The 20,285-nt window shown below is 32.9% G+C and overlaps 1 protein-coding gene across 4 annotated transcripts in view; it reads right to left on the bottom strand.

The window, feature by feature from the left end:
* LOC119639696 (latrophilin Cirl) overlaps window positions 1-12,442 on the bottom strand; it is a 17,687-nt gene extending 5,245 nt beyond the window's left edge. For 2 of the 4 annotated variants that reach the window (XM_038037267.1, XM_038037268.1), the window contains exons 1-6: window positions 7,367-7,631; window positions 5,742-7,300; window positions 5,433-5,660; window positions 5,157-5,367; window positions 4,846-5,086; window positions 2,937-3,102 (exon numbers count right to left, since the gene is read on the bottom strand). In XM_038037267.1, coding sequence (XP_037893195.1) covers window positions 2,937-3,102; window positions 4,846-5,086; window positions 5,157-5,367; window positions 5,433-5,660; window positions 5,742-7,300; window positions 7,367-7,572 — 2,611 coding nt within the window. In that variant the 5' untranslated portion in view covers window positions 7,573-7,631. Of the gene's footprint in view, window positions 1-2,936; window positions 3,103-4,845; window positions 5,087-5,156; window positions 5,368-5,432; window positions 5,661-5,741; window positions 7,301-7,366; window positions 7,632-8,049; window positions 8,154-11,560; window positions 11,582-11,745 lie in introns of those variants that run through there. The other 2 variants (XM_038037271.1, XM_038037270.1) reach the window with 2 other exon arrangements.
* Between the last annotated feature and the right edge of the window lie 7,843 nt (window positions 12,443-20,285).

Raw genomic sequence — 20,285 nt, 5'->3', positions numbered from 1 at the left:
GACACAGATTTGACGAAGTTTTTATCCAAAAGTTTATTCGCGTGCTTCTCGAAACTATATTTCTCGACCTATTCGTAATGTAACGTTCAAATTTTAATGGTACCTTCACTCCGATTTCTAGTACATTTTTTCGAAAAACGAAACATATCCTTCTCGAAATCAAAACCGTTTTCTTATGCTACAGCGCTCAACAATGCTATTATGAAAGTGTTTTTAAAACTTGCGTTAGGCATGTGCAGTTGAAAGATGTAGCTAAGAAGTACTTGTACTTCTCATAGGATTAATAGTTTTTAACGCTGAGTTTGGTCGGTTATTAAGGCACATTAGTACCGACCTATTTGACTCAACTTATTCCATCACCCAAGTATGAGGGGTATATTCATGTTGTAAAATTTTGAATTGATTTAAGCACGTCCCTCTGTCCGTCTGTGTAATGTCTATTGTAAACATTATCCTGGCTGCAAAAATAGCCGAAGACATCGACCTCAAATCCGGCAGACGCATTGAAAGTTCTCGCACACAGGTTGGCAATGAGAATGGTTCAAATCTGTCAAAGGATATACATAAGGTATTACATAAAGTAAAACACCTCCGCTTTTCAAAAGGAGTAAAAAATTGATTTTTAGCTAATTACTCTTCAATTACAGCATATAAATCTATAAAAATTTGGGCGTTACTATACCCCATCTGTAAATTGCCTCTTCTTTCTTTTGTTTTGAAAACCTTTATAATGCGCAAATGCAAGCTTTGAAAAACCCATAAATATATATAAATTCTTGGTGACTTTTAAATTCGGAATGCACAATTGTGTAGTGCCCACGGTAAACATACGTCCGTTCGCAAAAATGAAGGTATGGCTTATAAACTTCCAAAAGACTTTGAAAATTACATGAAAATATACTTTTCACAGGAGACGTCTACACGGTCTACACCTTTGTATAACAGAAACTATGAACACCTTTGCTTGTTACTCATAAACTACAACACATGTGGGCGTTTAGTCTGACATAAAAAAAAAAATCACTAGGGCGCAGCAAATATTATAGAGTCTCTAAATGTAGTTCTTCTCCTTTCTTTTTGCAGGATCACGATGTTCGGTCACGACAGAATCTAATTTTCTCACTTGTTTTAAAATTAGTTGTGATACCTGAAATCTGATTAAATACGTTTCCTAAGGTCAGTTACAAGCTATATGCAACGAATGCTATAGCATTCACCTAGGAGGAAACATAAGATAAAGGGGAAAGGCGAGAAGCTGCTCTCTGCCTAGACATTTAGACGTGAAGGGCGCTTTAAGTAAATTTGTAAATGCAGCGAGAAAAAAATCAACTAATTTGGAAAAACTTGAATAATCAGTTAACCAATACTTCGGCAAGTACGATAATTAAAAAAAAACCCCGGGGTTATATAAATTTAAATAAGAAAGAGTTGGCTTTAAAATTTCATTATTATAGCATTCATGTTATTTGGCATCACAACGAAAACGAATGCTAGAGCATTCACGTTCGCGAAGCTGTTAAATGATGAAATATGTGAAGTGGCACTTGTTAGGGAATGTTAAAGCAAAATTTGACTTCAAATACAGAGGTGGACAGAAAGATAAGTACATAGTGTACCTTTTAGTGCTATGCCATAGAAATTGCAAAATGTAATTCACAAAAAGCCCACAAAACTTTTTTACATGTCGCAACATTGTCTAAAAGTCATTTCCGAAATCCCACGTATGCTAGTTTTTCGGTAGTAGTAACCTTAGTAGCTTTTTCATGTGAACATGTGCATCCTCTTTAAAGTTGTAACAAGAAAAGTGTTTTCTAATATTTTGCTGTAAAGTGGATTATAAGGGCAACTCGCATTTGTTAAGAAGGAGATGCAATATGGATTAATTTTGATAATAATATTAGATGGGTCGAGCACTTCATTGTAACGAAGAAGGAGGATGGCTTGTTCACCTACTTCGAAATCAGGGAAAAGCAGACTGTAGCACTAGATCGGTCACAAAACTTCATCAAGAATGCTTTAATAAATCTCCCAGAAAAAATTTTGAGAGATGCCGAGCAATTGAAGAGACTTTTTCCTGCTTCCGATAATTGCATGATAATTTTAGCAAAGTGAGATCTCCTCACGTCGGCTAGAACAGTTTGCCATGAAGTCGGGAATTTTGTATTTGTATAAACGAACTTCTCGTGGACGACTATCAAGTGCTAGTCTGCCTGGAGGAGAAGAAGGACGGCAAGTGTTCATCAGCTGCGAAATCAGGGAAGAACGTACAGATTGATTATCGCATTATTCGATCGGTCACAAAACTTTGTCACGAATACTTTTGCAAACATGTGATATTTTTGAACTGAACTTTCTTTAAGTTTGTTATTTTACACTTAACACAACGCTAAAAGCATTTTTGAAGTGCGGGAATGGTTATATTTTACAAAAAAAAAGGAAAATATAAAATATAATACAAGGAAATTGAAAAGGAAAGCGCTCCATGAAAGCATAAAACAACATACACCCAAGTGTGCAGCGGTCTAGCTTGTGACAGAACAAAATTTGACAGAGATAATGTGAAGATTTTCCAAAAATTCGAAAACACTTTGTAAAAGTCATCGACGCGATTAAACGCGAGAAAAAAGTCCTTGATATTAAACTGTTAAATTAATCGTTTAACTACGGCGCGTATCTATGACTTTGGTATGTGTTTTGAAATCTCTAAAAATTGGAAAAATTCTAAATTGCAAATACAAAAAAAAAAGGCGGAGCCGTTTTTAAGGAAAATTTTCGTTTTTGTACAGCTTTCGGTTAAAATGCTGCGCATAAGTTTTTTCTCAAAATAGCATTCGTGCAAATTTCAATTCTTAGCACTGCTTACACAATAAGGACATTTAGGCATAGTGGCTCTAATCAACACATTGCATATTCGTATTTCTAAAGACAACACTTACCTTCAAAGCAAAACCATGCAATTGCAGTCAATATGGTACAATGTAAAAACACTGTAGTGAAACCGCAAAATATGCTCGTCTCAGTTTGTTCGATACCAAACAAGAACAACAATTCGATTATAAATAAACAAATATAAATGCTGCGATAAATTGAAGTGCGAGCAGACTGTAAAGAGAATAAGAGTAAACAGAAAAAAAAAAAAAAAAGAAAAGAAGAGAGAACAGATAATGGATTTAAAATTTTGATAGCGAAGCAGGAGAAGACAAAAGGCAAGAAAATATTAAAAAAAAACGTTGATGATTTCACAATATAAGGAAAAATATCAAAAAAAAGAATTGCTTTATATGTTTTGTTTTGAGCTTAGAATAAAGATTTTTTTCCTAAACCGCGCAAAATATTTCGAAACAAATTTATCTAAAATTTTAAACGAATTGAAAGGTCTCGATATTTTAACTTTAAAACTTAAGCAAAACCTCTTTTCCGATTCAATTTTGTTTGTTCTTAATATAAAATTTAGGTTTCTTTCTTTTTTTTGTTTGTAAATAGTTCAAAACAAAATATTTTTTTTTTTTTTGGTGGTTGGTGGTGAAGTAAAAGAAAAGAAATTTTAAATTATATAGGAAAAAGCAAACATAACAAATGAAAAAAAAAGAAGGTTACCAACGTAAAAGAGCACGCATACGCAGGATTACATATGAAATGTTTTAATTACATTAACATAAATTAATTTTATTTATAATTTATTTTATATGAAAAACAAAACATTTTACACAAAAATATGAAAATATATATTTATATAAATATTTATATGAAAATGTTTCAGAGTTTTAATTGAAATGAGTGCTAAATTAAAATATTACACAAAAATTTTCTCTTTAAATAAAATTAAAATAAATTAACAAAATTATCGAAATACGTTGAAGGCATAGTAAAGTTAATAACACTTTTTTTTTTTTTAAAAAAAAAGGATTTTTCGAAAATTTTAATTAAGGAGATGAAAGAAAAAGAAACACAACTACTTAAAAAATATATCACAAAGCAAAGTTAATGTTGTTATTAAATGGTTTTAAATCATTTTACTAAGGTTGCCTAAGGGTTAAGAGAAGAAACTTAAATACAACTAATGTAAAACTTATTTCTAATACAAAAAGAAAAAAAAAATTTTTTTTTTTTTTGTTTTCACCACCACCACCACTTATATTGTAAATCATCCATATTTCCTTGCATTATAATATTATTTGGGTCAGAATTATTTATATTACTGTGATTAAGATTTCGTGTAGTGTTCACATTCAAATTATTACTGCCACCGCCAACACCGCTACCACCACTTGAGCCGGCATGTTGCTGCAAGGCAGCTGCTATTGTTGCGGCAGCAGCCACAGCGGCCGCAGACGTATTAGACATGGATGTCTCCATTTGACTATTGTTATGCGAATGATTCAAATTGTGGCCATGATTGTGCGGCGGTTGCAAATTGAGATTTAAGTTCAAATTATTCATTTGCAAGTTACGTTGATTACTGTTCGCCACCACGACAGCGGCAGCAGCAGCTGCTACAACCTGCTGTTGTTGTTGCTGTTGCAATTGTTGTTGCATATGAAAGTTATTAGCATTGAGATTGTTACGATTCGAATTACGAATAGAATTGTGTTGTATAAAATTATTAGCCGTCATATTGGCGGGAGCTATATTTTGCAGGTGTTGCAAATTTAATTGCTGTTGCAATTGTTGTATATTATTGGTGGCGGTGGTGTTGGCTGTGGCCGAAATTTGCGTTGACGTATTGGCGACGGCATTAGCAATCGCTATAGATTCATGAGTCTGATCCACAATGTTATTTGGACGACGATTACTGCCGCCCCGCCGCGAATGGCTCAAAGGATCTGTCCTCGTTGATGGTCTTACCTTGATAAATACTCCATTAAAAATTTTCAGTGTGAGTAAAGCTATAATTATGAACACCAAGCATATCGAAATGCTGACATAGATCAGTATACGCATGTTCCCATCGAACATAGTAAATAGAGAATGCGTATGTTCATCCAGGACATCCATTAGTATTGCAAAATTCGTCAAGTGATTGCACATGCACACGCTGTGAGTGCGATTAGTGGATTCCAAAACGCAACCATTAGCCGACCAAGCACTAAATAGACATGGAAAAGAAAAGTAGTTCTGCTATTATTTTGTTTCGTTTGATAACGCATCTTACTTACTGGTCAATGTAATTCCAAAAAACACAAGTCGGATTTGTAACATTTTCGACTTTCAGATGTCTTAGAATCAACTTGATAGGTTGTGAGAGTTGTATATGGCGACCTTTTCCCAAACTAGCCGATATCACTTTACTATTTAAAATTCGTAAACGTTGTTGCAGAACGGAATTTAAAGAATCCGTATCATTCGATAAAACAGCTGTGTTGCGTACTGAAGATTAATAATAATTAATAATAATAATAATTAATTTCAAACTTTTAGTTCAAAAAACTTACTATAACTTCGAGCGGTTTTTAAATCAAAGTGATCATAAGATGGCTTCAATATAGATTCCAAGCGATCAAAGGCTGCAAAGACTATGCGCACTAAGCCACCCTCGCTATTTTCGATTAAAGCCGCCCTAGGTAATTCTATGCGATCATCTGAGATCTGCCATTGCTCGACGTCGGGAAAGATCTCGTTGTTTTGTATGCTTTTAGTTTCCAATACTCTTACCGAGAGCACTACGTAAGAATTTAATATATTAAAAATATTTATTTCTCTTCTCGGTTTCAATCAATTGTTCTTCTTCTCATATAACTTACGTATATTTTTCACTTTTTGTACTACATTCCTTTCCCGTATTATCGTATCAGCCAATAGGAAAGCATTATCCTCTAATCCTGTCAATAATGAAGTAGCTACCCGCATTTGATCTTCCTGATTGAGATCCAACCAAGAGGATAACTGCGATTCATCCAACAGATTAGAACCTGTCTTTACCACACCTTGCAGTAATTCCAAAATCATAGCCTCTCGTAAATGCTGATCGGGAGAAGTTTCCTTGTCGTGGAACATTTTCTCCGACATCGTTTGTATGATTTTCGTTGTAACCAACATATCGCCGCCGTAAAGCGTTTTGCTACTAGTCACCTCCGACAAATCATTTGCTATTGATATAAGAGAAGAATCTCGTTGATTTACACGCACCTCTAGGTTATTTAACCATAAGCTACGGCACTGGGTCAGATCAGGTGTCAAGGGATGCCAGGTGGGTTCAAAGTTTCGTAATTTTGAATTAATTTTTGCAGTATCACAGTTCGTGCCATTACAAATAGGTGTTTTGGTAGTGGTTGTATCAAAAAAATATTCATCATCTAAAGAGATTCGCTTCATAAGTACGCAACGCCACTTAGCTATGCCAGTGGCGCCACCAGGACATGGTTGCACATTAACATCGCCCACTCGAGTCACATTCCAGAAAAGATTGCGGGCGTTAGTTGGGCGACAAAACAAATTTGTTTCATCTTCTCCTCCCAGACCGATATTTACGTTTATATTATTAATAGTTCGTATCAGCCCAGAGGAACCTTGAGAGACGGTGCTGTTGTTCGTGCCATCCGAAGATGTCGTAGTAGCATCGATAGGCAGTGAAGAGGTTGATGGTTGCTGCTGCTGTTGCTGGCCTCTGGCTGTAGTTTTGGCAGTTAATAAAATACCATCATCACTTCCAGTACCACCCACTCCCGTAAGTATACGGGTGTTTGGCGGTGAAGTGCCATTGGTGGGTATTGCAGCAGAATTTTTATTCGTTTTAGTTTCTTCTACTGTTTTATGCGTAGGATTTGTATCTTTAAGTCCAACATCTGCATTACTATGATGTCCCGCTCCCGTTGAACCTGATCCTGTTTGATGATGGTGGTGATGTAACTGAGGTGGGGGTGGTAAACCGTCATGTCTTGTTGGACTTTTTGACGCAGTTTGATTATAACCACCTTTTAAACGTCCGCCCGGCAATGTAGTATGTGTAGTAGGTGGCCCAGGTGAAGAAGGTATTTGATTCCAAATGCCCCCATTTGGAACAGTTGGTGGCACTACGTTACCATTACTTGCACCCGGTAGTGGTAAACGCGGTGGCACGGCGGCGGGCTGTAAAGGTGGCGATACAATGGCAGGTATAATTGAAGAGCTGCTACCGTTAGGTAATAAGGGAGGACCATTCGATAGCACCCAAGGTGGTGGACTAGGTCGACTGGTGGTCGTTGAAGTTTGCAGGGCCGAAATGCACTGATAATGGGCTTCTAAATATTTATGCGTTCCCGGACAAGGATCCCCAAACATACTAGTCGTCGCTAATACACTGCAGCTCTGCTTGTGAGCACATCTATTATTAAAAAAAAAAAAAATATTACGGTAACTCCTTTTAAATCTTGCCTATCTGTCTTTATACCTTGAATTTAAAACCGTCAAACTCTTTGGAAACATACAATTTACACTCCACTCCATATTGCCGTGATCATTACATATCGTTATAGAGAAACGTCCATAATTGGCTCGTATCAAATTAATCAGATCGCCTGGTTCGCATTCGATTGTTAGTTTCTTACCTTCGCAGGCGTACGCAGTTTGATATTTGGGCGCTAAAAATTTTTTCATTTCAAATTCAGAGAAATTATTTTAATAAAAAATTTTATTTTTAGTGCTTTTATTAGTGATCATCTTTTTATATGTATATATATATATATATATATATATATATGTATATATATATAGTGAAATATTTAATATAGTAATAAAGATAAGATTTAGTTGACGAAGATGCAGCAGTTTGCAGTTGGTTTGGTTTGTTTGGATTTTTGATGATGATGTTTGTTGCACCTGTAACGAGACTTACTAATCTATTGGTTCCATACACAAACACATACATACAATATATATGACAATATATGATTGACAGGATTATAAAAAGAACAATGATATACTTTTCTCATTGTTTATACTTAGTGATGTTACTTAAGTGAAGTGGAGGTGAAAAGTTCGACGTCAATCACAATTTTCTTGTTATGAATTATTTGTTAAGTTTTTTTTTGATGATGATACTTGTGTAGACAATTAGACAAATTTTATAAGTACCAAATCCATGCTGCGCTCTCTGTCGGTTCGGTGAACTTCTTTAAAGATGACGCAACGCTCGATCGTTTGCAATAAAACAGCGAAATATATTGCAAACGTTACAACTGGAAAAAAATTCACAATTAAATATCGACAGGTTAATTTATATATGTGTAAAATGAAATGTAAAGTTAGAGACTTCAAACTAATACAACAAGTTACAAAGTTTTTAGGTTATAATAACCGAATACAGTCCAAAATTGTTTATTGGACCAGGTTGTCAAGAAAGGACTTTACTCTAACATGAACTTGGCAGTATAATCGTCGATCAGAGATGATCGCTCGGAGTGTGGCTTATAAGAGAGATCGAAATATCGACTATTTGAAACGTTTCGAACCACCTACTGCCTGCTCTATCAGAAGAAACTGTACTTTCTTTTAAAACTTTCAATAAATTTATACTCTGTTTTCTTTGTCAGTAGCCATACTATAATACTGTGATAAAAAGAGAGAGCTTAATTAGTGTGAACCGGAAAATTTGTTTAATTCCCCTGAGTTCGCTCCAACGAATACGCCTTTCATCACAACTCGCCTTTTTTTTAATGACTTCAGATGATATCTGAAAACGCCCGTGCTTTCACTTAGAAATGTATCTGCTGATAATGTCGAGTTACACAGTTTTGCCTCTTTTTGTAAGCTGATAATGCCCTCTCTCAAGCTTTTCCTCTGTGGATATAAACTGATTATGTATATACTAAACTTCATCCCCTATCCAAATTTTTGCAAGCACTATTGCTCTGGTGGCAAATCGTTAGCGGACGAACGAGGTATTTAGGTGTTACAAAAAAAAGGGAAAATCTGACGTAAAACTCCCATCTTTCGGAAGTGGGTACAATCTGCAAACACTTTACTGACACGGGATATAATACGGTTTCACGGCTTGGAATATAACTCTGCAAAAACGATATCGTACTTTTTTTTTTTTTTTGAAAAGTTCGAATGAATATGTAAACAATTCACCGATTGATCCCTAATAAACTCAATGTTATTTGCTCCTCTCTACATTTACTGTTTAATGTCAGCGATTTAAAATCATTGTATCTAAACAACAACAAAACCTAAAAAAAGTTTACTTCGCTCCGCATTACCCATTACCTCGAGCAGCTGTTAACTATTCTAAAATGTACGGTAGCGAAGTTTTCTTCATATAATGATTAGATGGTTTAGGTTGCCAAATGAAATTATATCTGACAACTTGATTACAGAACCTTGGCATTTTCAGCAAACGATTTCGAATTGATCCCGTGTCAGCCAAGATTTTATTTAAAAATAAATATTTACTATGCTGAGATTATTAAAATCTGATTGGCGGACATTAGAAATTAATCCGAGAACTTATGTTGATCAAAAGTGTATTTACTTAATTTTAAGGAACAATCAAATTTTTATCAGAGAAGCAGCGCGTATAGGGAGTGAGGTCGTTTTTTCTAGACCACCTGTTGGTTCAAGAATAGAATTAATTTTTTTTGAGCCCGGAAGAAATCTTTTCTTTTATACTTTTCGCAAATTTACAATGTTAATGATTTTTTACACATACATACAGAAAACATATTTCGAATTACGATTGGCCATGATATGTACTTTAAATACTCGCGTAGCAGTATTAGTTGAAAACGTATGATAACTAATAAAGCATTTAGTCGTCTATTCCTTAAATTCAACTATACGCGTTCATTGCGTTAAGCCAAGAGGGGACACACTTTCACAGAATCGGGCCAATTTCAATTTTCATATCACTGCGGCGGCAAGAATAAGGTCCAACTAAATTTGTTAAAAATGTGTCACTTTGTATTAATTTTTTCTCTTGTCTCTTTTTTCTTTGTTCACTCATGGCCTAATGGACAAAAAAAGACACTTAAGCCCGTTTCACATTTGATAGTTGCACAACTGAGCCGGAGGCGAACGCAGATACAATTCGTCAATACATTTGCAGAATTGCTGCGGGCGAGCAAATTGAGTTATTTGAAATTCTGAACGTACCCGGCCGACGGTTGCCCCTTCCTGCTTGAAACGCAGACAGATATCTTATTCAAATGTTTGTTTTAGAAAACTAAATATTGCTATATACATTATGTATATAACGTGTGATAAGAAATTGGTCAACATTTGCGGAAACACGCATCACCACAATTAGATAAATAAATTTCATTAGGAAAATGCGTTGTGGGTCTGTAATGGACCATACCCTGCTTTCTTATCTAGTACACCCTACAAGACTTGTAGTATAAGGGTACGTTAAATTCGTCCCCACTTAGACCCACTTTTTATTATACCGATCTATTCAGAAACTAATTCTAAGCTTATCTGTCTTTCTGCCAGTCTTGTTTCCTTGTGTTCAATTTTTGAGATATTTTAATGAAATTTAGTACGCTGACGTGCTTTGTTCCAAGCACAAAGTCTTTCGGATCGCACGTTTTCTTCGACCACTCCCAATACAGAGCTTTATTTTGAAAAGTCGATATATGAATTCATTAGACGAAGTAGCATAGGGTATTTAATGGTGAGCTATAGCCAGCTATTGGGTTCTTACTTGTTCAATAGATATAATATCAAGATGATTATTTTTATTTAATATTTATTTAAATCCTCCGCAAATTCAATGTGAATAGGAATAATTACAAAGGTCCAAACAGGAACGTAATGTTTCTATTTGTTTTTACGTCTCACTGAAGTATAAAACTTCCAAATTCACGGCTGTTTTTACTCAGATGTGTATACGTATGCCTCTCTTCAATTCGAATAAGCGTATTTTGTGTATATAAATCAATGGCTCCTTTAACGCGCAAACAATTAAATTTATTATTACGTCAAAATGAAATGGCAATTAGTACACAATATTCCTTTCCTTCGTAAATTTTTATAATAATGATGAATCATGAATAATATGAATATTACTAAAGTGATAACGTTTGTCACGTAAGGCGCTACAGAAATGATACCTTATGTAGACTATGCTTGACAAGGTTGAGGACATCACAATCTTTATCTCTGCTCTATTATTTTAGGCTAACATAACAATAAATATAAATACATATATATACATATGTAAATATATTTTTTTGTACATGTAGTTTACACGAGCAAAATCAAAGAGATATGGCTTATATGTCCAGATGAGGGAATATTATAACACTTGAGTGGTTATGTGCATTAAAACTCAGACATGAAGTTCACGAAATATATCACCATACGCCCGTAAATAGAGGAACATTTATTAACAATTTTAAAATATTTTATCGAATTTTTTCATAATTTACTGCACCCACCAAAAGTTAACGCAAAAATATATCAAAATCATTGAAAGGCTTGGCATGTATTTAATCCCTATCGGTAAAAATTAAGATGTTAGAAAGCAAATTTTATTTACCCTAAAAGGCAATTTTTTAAATAAAAAATATATATTCAGATCTCCATTCAACCAATCTTATTAGTCTTAAACCGATGAAAAAATTTAAAAATGTACAAAACTTACGATACTTTAGAGTCCGTTAACCTATAAAGAGAAAACATCACATTAAAAAGACAGCAAAAGCATAGAATGCAATAGAAGCAATAGAAGTGAATATTTACACAGTTGTAAACATTTATAAGAAAAGATGCATACAAGCGATTGTGCATCTTTACTAAAGGTCTTTATTGATATTCTTATATACACACCGATTTATACTGCATGCATGCATATACATGTTTTCAATGAGGACACCGGGCGGGGACAAAGCGACCAAACAGCTTACTACATTCTCAGCTGCATATTTTTCAATGCTTCTTTGATTGTGTGTGCAAACATGTTTTTAACATATATCAGTAGAACTGGCACTTCATATATTGAAGCATAAAGAGATACACAACTGAAGACCTGAATAACGATGCTTTAAAAGGGTCACACGAACTCATACTACCCATATTCATGCTTTAATGATATCACCGCTTGCCTTTCACATTTTTTTTTCTTAAAAACTCCATGGCAGCCATTATCACTTGAATCAATTGTAGAAGTGTTCATAGGTATACACATTTTTTTATCTTTGAAAAATTTCTTCATGTACGACTCTAAGTAATAAATATAGTTTTTTTTGTATTAACTTTTACATTAAAAAGTAACTAGCTTTTTAAAATTTATTTTAACAGAAGAAAAGTGTTTTTTGGCAATAGGCCCTTTCTTGTCATTAAGTCCTTCCTACAAATAATTTCATTCACAATAAAACTTTTATTCTTAACAAAATCTTCTTGATATTTGTGTATATTAAGGTTTTCAATTTATTTTTTTAAGTGGTTTCTTATTGCTTATTAAATAATTTAGATTTTTCGGACCTTTATCCGCGAACACTTGACTCGCACAACTTTACAGCTCTAAAAACTTCTCTATATTAAACGCAGTTGCCAGTGTTAGGTTTAATTTTAACTTTCAGCGATATAACTTTCAGTAGTAACTTGAAATAAGCATCAGAATTTACGATAACAAAACATACATGGTACGGGCTGTACAACAACAAAACAATGCAGCTAATCAGCAAATGTTAATCGCTGAAGGCGTTTGAAGAAGAAAAATAAATTAAACAGTATTTCGTACAATTTTTGACGGTCACCGTTTTTACTTGTACCTTGCAGTTTTATTTTTAAGAAAAAATATTATTTCAAAAATCGGGGTAAATGAAAATAACATTTCTTGTTAACAATTATCTAGCTTATTTTGTTCATTTTATCCTAGTTCTAATGTAATTTACGTTTTTTAATTCTGTACTTTTTTTATCAGAGTTGTTGGTTTTCACTTACCGTTATTTATGCTTTTTACGTCTACAAGACGTATACTATATAAATTACTTTTCTGGCCATCATTGTAAAGTGAGCTACTTTCCAAAACACCGAGAATTTCGAAAAAGATTAGTTCAAAGATGATTATCGATAAAGCAAATTTCACAGAGAATATAAGTTGCACAAATTTACAGATTTTATTGTTTTTTTTTTAATAATATATAACATTTCAATAGTGCACAAACTGTCGAAAAAAACAATATTTTTGTATACGCATACTGTCTTAGAATATTTTTTAACATGGGCTTAGGATATTTGCATTTATTAAGAGCAACTCTGTGCTCTCTCCATTGTCAACAAGAGGATTTGTTTTTATAAATCTTGTAAAGGGAAAAACTAGATAACGGCCTTTAGCCGCTTTATCAAAAATTCAACTCAATGCATTTCAATTAGTTTCAACAAAGCCGTTTCACGAGTACACAAAAAAGTTGTAAGAGTAATTGAGAAAAAAAATTAAAAAGGCTAAAAATTAGAAGAAGAAATTTTACATAAAACTGAAATAAGAAAAAACCCTAACAATTATAAAATTAAAAATTTTATTTTGTTCGATAGTAAAAGTTTTATAAGTTAAACAAACAAGAAAAGAGTAACTTCAAGGAAAATAGGGACATTATTTAGTGTACAAAAATCTTCCTTAATTTTAACAAAGTTAAGTTCTAGTTTCAACAGTTTATTGACGGTAAGTGCATCTATTTCGTTTATTTACAATTTTATATATTCCTTCTATTGAGAAAGCGACCCAGCTGAGTTTCACATAGTTTCCCTGCGAATCTCGTTGGAATCTCTAGTTGCCACCAATTTCGAATAATTTCATTATATTCATATTTGCGGCAACAACACAGGTATGCTTGGCGCGATATTAATTATTATGTACCCATTTTTCGGGCATTGCATGAAAAGGAAAGAAAATGAAGAAGTACAATTTTCTGAAACTAACAACCACTTACCCAAAGTTATGCTATGAACAATTGAATAAAATAAATACAATGGCCTGACGGCAATCACCATTAACAGCAGAAGTGTTAACTTATAATCGTGGATTGCTTGCTTTTCTTGTGCCAATACGAAATGAGAGGACCTTGAATCCTTATCCAGGAGTTCCTGTAGGTGGTGTGGATAATGGGTGAGCACACGGTCTATAAAATTGGAAAACTTATATTTAACTATTTCTCTTTATTGTTCATCTAATAGATTTGTTATGATTAATTACTATCGAATACCGAAAGAAAACCTATTATCTCGTAATGATGGTGTAGATAATAACGGTAAGTTTTTGCGTATATTTAAATGAACATTCATGCGATCGATACAACGATTGCGTTCGCAAAAATCCTTATTACAAATCGGGCAATGAAAATTTGTTTCTTTTATGTGAAGACAATGATGATTTATCTGAATTCAATATATTTGTAAAGTCTTTCCCCGCTATGTGAACGCGTACGTTCATTAACTTCATTTGAAGTAGCAAATTGTTGTTCGCATATTCCGCAAGCATAAAGATGATAGTACTTATGCCGTCTGATGTGCACAGTTAAATTACCATGCAAACGAAAGCTTTGCCGCTTTGTTTAAATTCGTGAATCTTATAATGGTCGTAAGTCTTGCAAATCAATAAGCAGTTTTCACAGCGAAATGATCCCGAATACTCAACCAAGTTTCTCATAGACTCTTAAAACAGCAATTTTTGGTGCTTGGATCTGTTTATTAGGCTTTTTCAAAGGCTTTAACTTCTCTGCTTAGTAAAGTTCGCGTAAATTTTTCCAATTGCGGTAAAGTAATTTGTTCATCACGCAATATGGTTGCCTTTATTTCATTTAAAAAAAGATTTAAGGCATTCTGCATCAGCCTATTCTATGAGATTTGCTTTAGTACCTTTTGACATTTCACTACTAAAAACATATCACAATATTGGTAAATATTTGTCGAGTCTACTTTACTTTTTCCATTCTAACATTTTTCTTTATGCTATCTTCCATCGCTCGACGTAAAAATGCCATTTCTTCAAAACGCCGTAATTTTGGCAGATGGACAGCTTTAACTTTGCATATAATTCTCAATTCTTTGCGATAGCGTATTAGAAGCTTTTGAATTTCATTAGCACAAACTTTAGTTATAATATTTATTCGAAAATCATTTCTCAGACGTTCATTGGACTTTAAATCCTTGTTGAGCGGTTGCCATAAGCACTTATAAAATTTGTAGTAGGCCAATAAGTGACTTGATATCTCACGCTGAATGTATTTCTTTATTAGATTAAAGGGTTTTACCTGAAAACTTAAGAGGAAATTTATAGAACTTTAATTTTACTTTTTCATAAACAGCTTTTTCTGCTCTTTCCACAATAACATGAAAAAATGCATTTCGATTTTGAAAGATTGGCATTGGCAATCCCACCATCGACGAATACTTTTTCGCGGTTACAAAGTGCGCGAGAAATCTATGTGGAGTTGAGATTATGAAAGCAGACTTCAGAAAATAACCACCACTTTTTCGTCCCATTCCCACGCTTTATTTTAAATGGCCGTTATATGAATAACAGCACTAGGCGAAGTAGTAGCGGTAACTAGTTTACAAACGCCGCGGATAATTTTTTGATGAATATTTTCTTATATTTTCGAATTTATTGACGTGTTGGTTATTTTTCTTATTGGCGATGAAATTAATTTCTCCGTTTTTTTCTGTGTTCTCTTGATAGCAATTATTCGGCAAATGTCAACGACAATTAATAAAGTGTTTTCTTGTTACAAAATATATTTGATAGCAGCCTTTAAAGATATCAAACATTTGTTGGTTGTCTAACTATTTAAAAGTCTAATAAATGGTTTCGACAGTTGTTGCTAAAAATTTCAGAGCAAAATAAACGTTAATTACCAGTCAATGTAGAAAGTTGATTTCCTGCTGCAGCATAACAAAGGAAAAGGAAACAATGCTTTCAAGACAGGCTTCGTATGTTCTATGTATAATGATATATAGTATCAGAGACAGATAAATGACAAGTTGTTCCAACATTTGTTCAAAATTCAAATCTCTTGAACTTTTCGTGTTTCTCCTATCAATAACAGTAGCAGCTCTGTTAATTAGCAGCCTCTTGACTGCTCACTCTTTCAATCTTATTATTTGAATGAGCACAAATTTTGTTGAATGGTTACGTTACACCGAGGCCTTACACAGCAAAAGTGTTTTTAAGTGAATATGCGCTATGATATACATATAAAAGTGTGTGCGTAAAAAAAACAAACAGTTGGCAGGAAGCGTTTATATGGTATTGAAGAAGTTTAAACTTTATGTTTGTCAATTAAATTCCAGCGAAATTTTAATGAATATATGAAGAATTTCCCTAATATTCTAGAATATATTCTAGGAAACAAGTCTTATGAAATAAATAAGAAATATATCAAATGTATGTGTAGGCAAATAAAACTAATAAATTTAATAAATCTATAAATATACGTTAATTTCTTATATCCTACATCATTTGTGGTATAAGGATATATTAAGTTTGCGCGGTTGTTTGCAACATCCAGAAGAACTTAAGATAGACCCACCTTTCATAACATTCGATGTATGTACATATGATTGTAGATATTTGTTAGAGTTATTACTGATTGGGACTACTGTGCCCTGTAAAGTAAGTAAAGTTAAGAATAAAAACTTATATAATTAATAAAGAATCTATAAACAAAAGAACCTTTAATAAGTGTTTTCACTGCAATGTATAAATTTTGTTTTCTTTTTTTTTGTGAGCGTAACTGGGTAAAGGAAAAAACCAGCTAACGGCTTTCTGTGAAACAAAAGAAATTTGGAAAGCGTAAAAAGAAGTGATTCGAATTGAAAAATTGAAAAATTAAACAAAATCTATCACAAAAAATTAGATAAAAAATTGCGAAATAAAAATATAAAGACGCCCCTGTACTCATATGTATATCAAATTGAAATTGTTCAGTTTATTTCAAATTTTGTTTATAGTTGTTAAATATATCTCGAATTTTATGTGTTAAAATGTTTAAATATATCTAATAAAGAAAATAAGTACATTGACTGGTAAGTGCATTTTTTATTACTTGCGATTTCATGTGTTAGCAAGGGGACCCATCTGAGATTCACATAGTTTTCCTGGGAATCTCGTCGATGTCTCCTTGGTGGCTAGTGTGTGAATGATTGAATGTGTGAATGAGTGAGGGAGTTAAGATTTAATTGTAAAATAAATATATTTATTGTACACCTGCATTGATATTGGCGGCATTACAACTGCAAAAACTGTGTGCCGCCATATTATTTATATTATATTTGCCATTGTTTTTTAGACTTTTTGGTTCTTTTTATTTTAGATAAAGCAAATTATAAGAAATACTGGCGTCAACAGATTATTTGTTGAAAAATTGGATTAGATGATTTCCATTGAAGTCAGGTTTTCTCCCTATATTCCTAATGAATCATCATACTTCTTGATCATATACACGGCGATTTTCGATTACAAAACGCTCTAGTTGCTATTGATGTATTGCACATTTTCTCAGTCTATATATATACATGTATGCCTGCGTGGGAGTTGAAATATCATTATAATCGGTTGTAATATTGGTATTGGTAAATGCGTTCGTATGGTTTCAGTCTGCGAATATTCTAAACTGTTACTTCAAGCAAATTATTACAGCAATATTCGTGAAATTACATGAAACTTAATCAAATATGATATTCTACGTAGTCCGCATTATTATGAAGAATGGGAGAGAAAATAAATATTATATGAGCTATGAAGTTGTACATGAACTTTTTAATTCAATAACAATTGTTATCACTTTATTAGGGTTAATAATAAGAATTTTACCTTATTTTCATTTATTAAAACATGCTTTATTTAAGGCTTCATTATAATCAAGATATTCGTCTAATAGAGGGCTTAAGAAGTTCTATAGCTTATCATGGGCACAGCTCAGGTTTCGGTAGAGTGTTTGCAAAATATTCGGCCTGCTGTGCCGCATGACTAAAGAAATATATTAAATTTAAAAAAAAATGAAAACAATAAAAAAAGATTTGCACTTAAAATAGGGCGAAGCAAATAAAAAAGAAAAGGTTCAATCAAACCTTTCAATGAGCTCATACTCCGTCCTACCTTCACTCGCGCGTACACCCAACCATACTCCGACTCAACGGTGTATGCCGCTTAGCCATACATTTCTAGCCAAGCCGTTTCGATTTTAATTTTTATTCTTGTTTTGTTTTCAACGACTTAGACACCGACCATGGCTTTACGAAAATATATGAAAGTATTCAATTTGGAATCGTTTTATTTATACATGGATTTATGATCGGTTTGCAAAGGAAAACCAAATTTCTCTTCGGTTCTTTTCTTGTTGTTTTTTTTTGTTTTCTTTTTAAAAAAGTTTCGGCGGATATTCAAAGCAAGGTTCTTAAATTTACCTTACCATTTATATCGATTTATATCGACAGGAATGGACTCGATGCCTTTCTTACCCACGGATTGTTGTTGTGATCCGTTGTTGCTTCTAAACTGGTGTTGACGATATGTGTCCACGGATGTTGGCTTCTGTTTACAGCAAAGGGGTTTTTGCCTTCTTTGCCTTCTTTAATTGGAGATTTTTTCAATTTTATCATTAACAGTCATATACTTCTATTTGGCTTCGATTAAAGAATAAGGGTAATTTACCTAAAATTAGGTCGAAACCAATTGCAATTTATTGCTTCATATTCAAGGTAGATTGAATAATTAAAAAAAAGTTTGGGCATGTAAAAGATAACGGTAAAAAAATTTATTAAAAAATGATATAATTTATTAAATATCATACTAATATAGTAATTATTACTAAAATTATTAATACGTGATCATGAAAAAAGATTAATTGTTCTATAAGAGGGGAAGAACTATCTTGAAGGCCTAGTAGTGATGTTCAAGCAGACATGAAGTTTAAATTCATTGCACTATCCTACCATATTAGAATTAATTAGTTATTTAACGTAATTCAGAATAGCTATGTTCAGACGGAGGGCTATTTTGCAGTCATTCAATTGAAGAATTTAGTTGAATAGGAAAGATTTCTTTTCGTTGACTAACTAATCTTTCTGAAATAATAAAAAAGAAAATTAAAATTCCTAATAGAGAGATTGTTGAACCAATTGTGGAGATTACATTTCAAGTTGTGTAGGCATCGGGATAATCTGAGCATCGACGAGGAATTCCCGCTAAAACTAAAAAGTGCTAAGGAAAAATGGTTAAATTTACTCCAATAAATATTACTATAAATAGGTGTTTTACTACAGATGAATTTACAGTTAAACCAGTAAATAAAGGATATCAGGGAATAAAACCTGCTATAATTGCAAATACTGCTCCTATTGACAGAACATAGTGAAAGTGTGCAACAACATAATAAGTCTCATGTAAAATGATATCTACTGATGAATTAGCTAAGACTACTCCTGTTGGACCACATACTCTAGAATAAAAAATTTTTGTATCATGTATAGTAGCTAATCGACTAAAAATTGTAATTCCTGTTGGAACTACAATAATTATCGTAGCTAAATTGAAATAAGCCTGGGTATCAATACCTAATGTAAATATATGGTGAGCTCAAACAAAAAAACAAAGTCTAATAAGCCAATTTCTAGTATGGCATAAAGTATCCCTAATGAACCAAAAGTTTCCTCTTTTCTGTCTTTTTACTAATAATATGAGAGATTAAAAACCAGGTAGAAATGAAATGTGAACTTGAGGATAACCAAAAAAATCAAAATAATTGTTGGTAAGGAAATGGATTACCTCTTCCGGCAGAATCAAAAAATTATGTATTTAAATTTCGATATGTTAACATAATTGTAATAGATCCGGCTAAAACAGGTAATAAAATTTACTGCTCCTAAAATGGATGACATTCGGGCTAAATAAAGTGAAAAAATAGCTAAATTAAATGACACCTTTTCAATAATCTTAAATGAAAAAAATGTAAAATTATTATTTAAATAAATTACAATTACAAATAATTGATCGTTGTTTTATTTTAATTTAGCTTGATAAATACTTATTTTTATTTTGACTTTATACTAAGTCATCTTTAAAATATTAGCTACTATAACAAAAATATTTAGTTTATTTAAAATTTGGCATTTGTTAGGCAGTTTTACTGCGACGTGCTGCGAAATACGTATATACGAAAGGACTATCTTTACAAAACTTGTGCTAATAGTATTGGGATGAAAACTTCTATAAGCTTCGCCATTTTCCCCCATGTCTGAAGAGACAAATTAAAGTCGCAAGAAGTCAACACATTGAAAATCGCTTCTTTGCTTGTTTTTTATAATTTAAGATTTTTTTTAACATATGACATAAATTTATCAGTTCGTTGTGCGTAGCTCGTTTATGATTG

Source organism: Glossina fuscipes, unplaced genomic scaffold (genome assembly GCF_014805625.2).
Source record: "Glossina fuscipes isolate IAEA_lab_2018 unplaced genomic scaffold, Yale_Gfus_2 113, whole genome shotgun sequence".
Classification (NCBI taxonomy): Eukaryota; Metazoa; Arthropoda; class Insecta; order Diptera; family Glossinidae; genus Glossina; species Glossina fuscipes.
The sequence above is the reverse complement of the archived record's forward strand: the minus strand, read 5'-3'. Positions and strand labels throughout refer to the sequence as shown.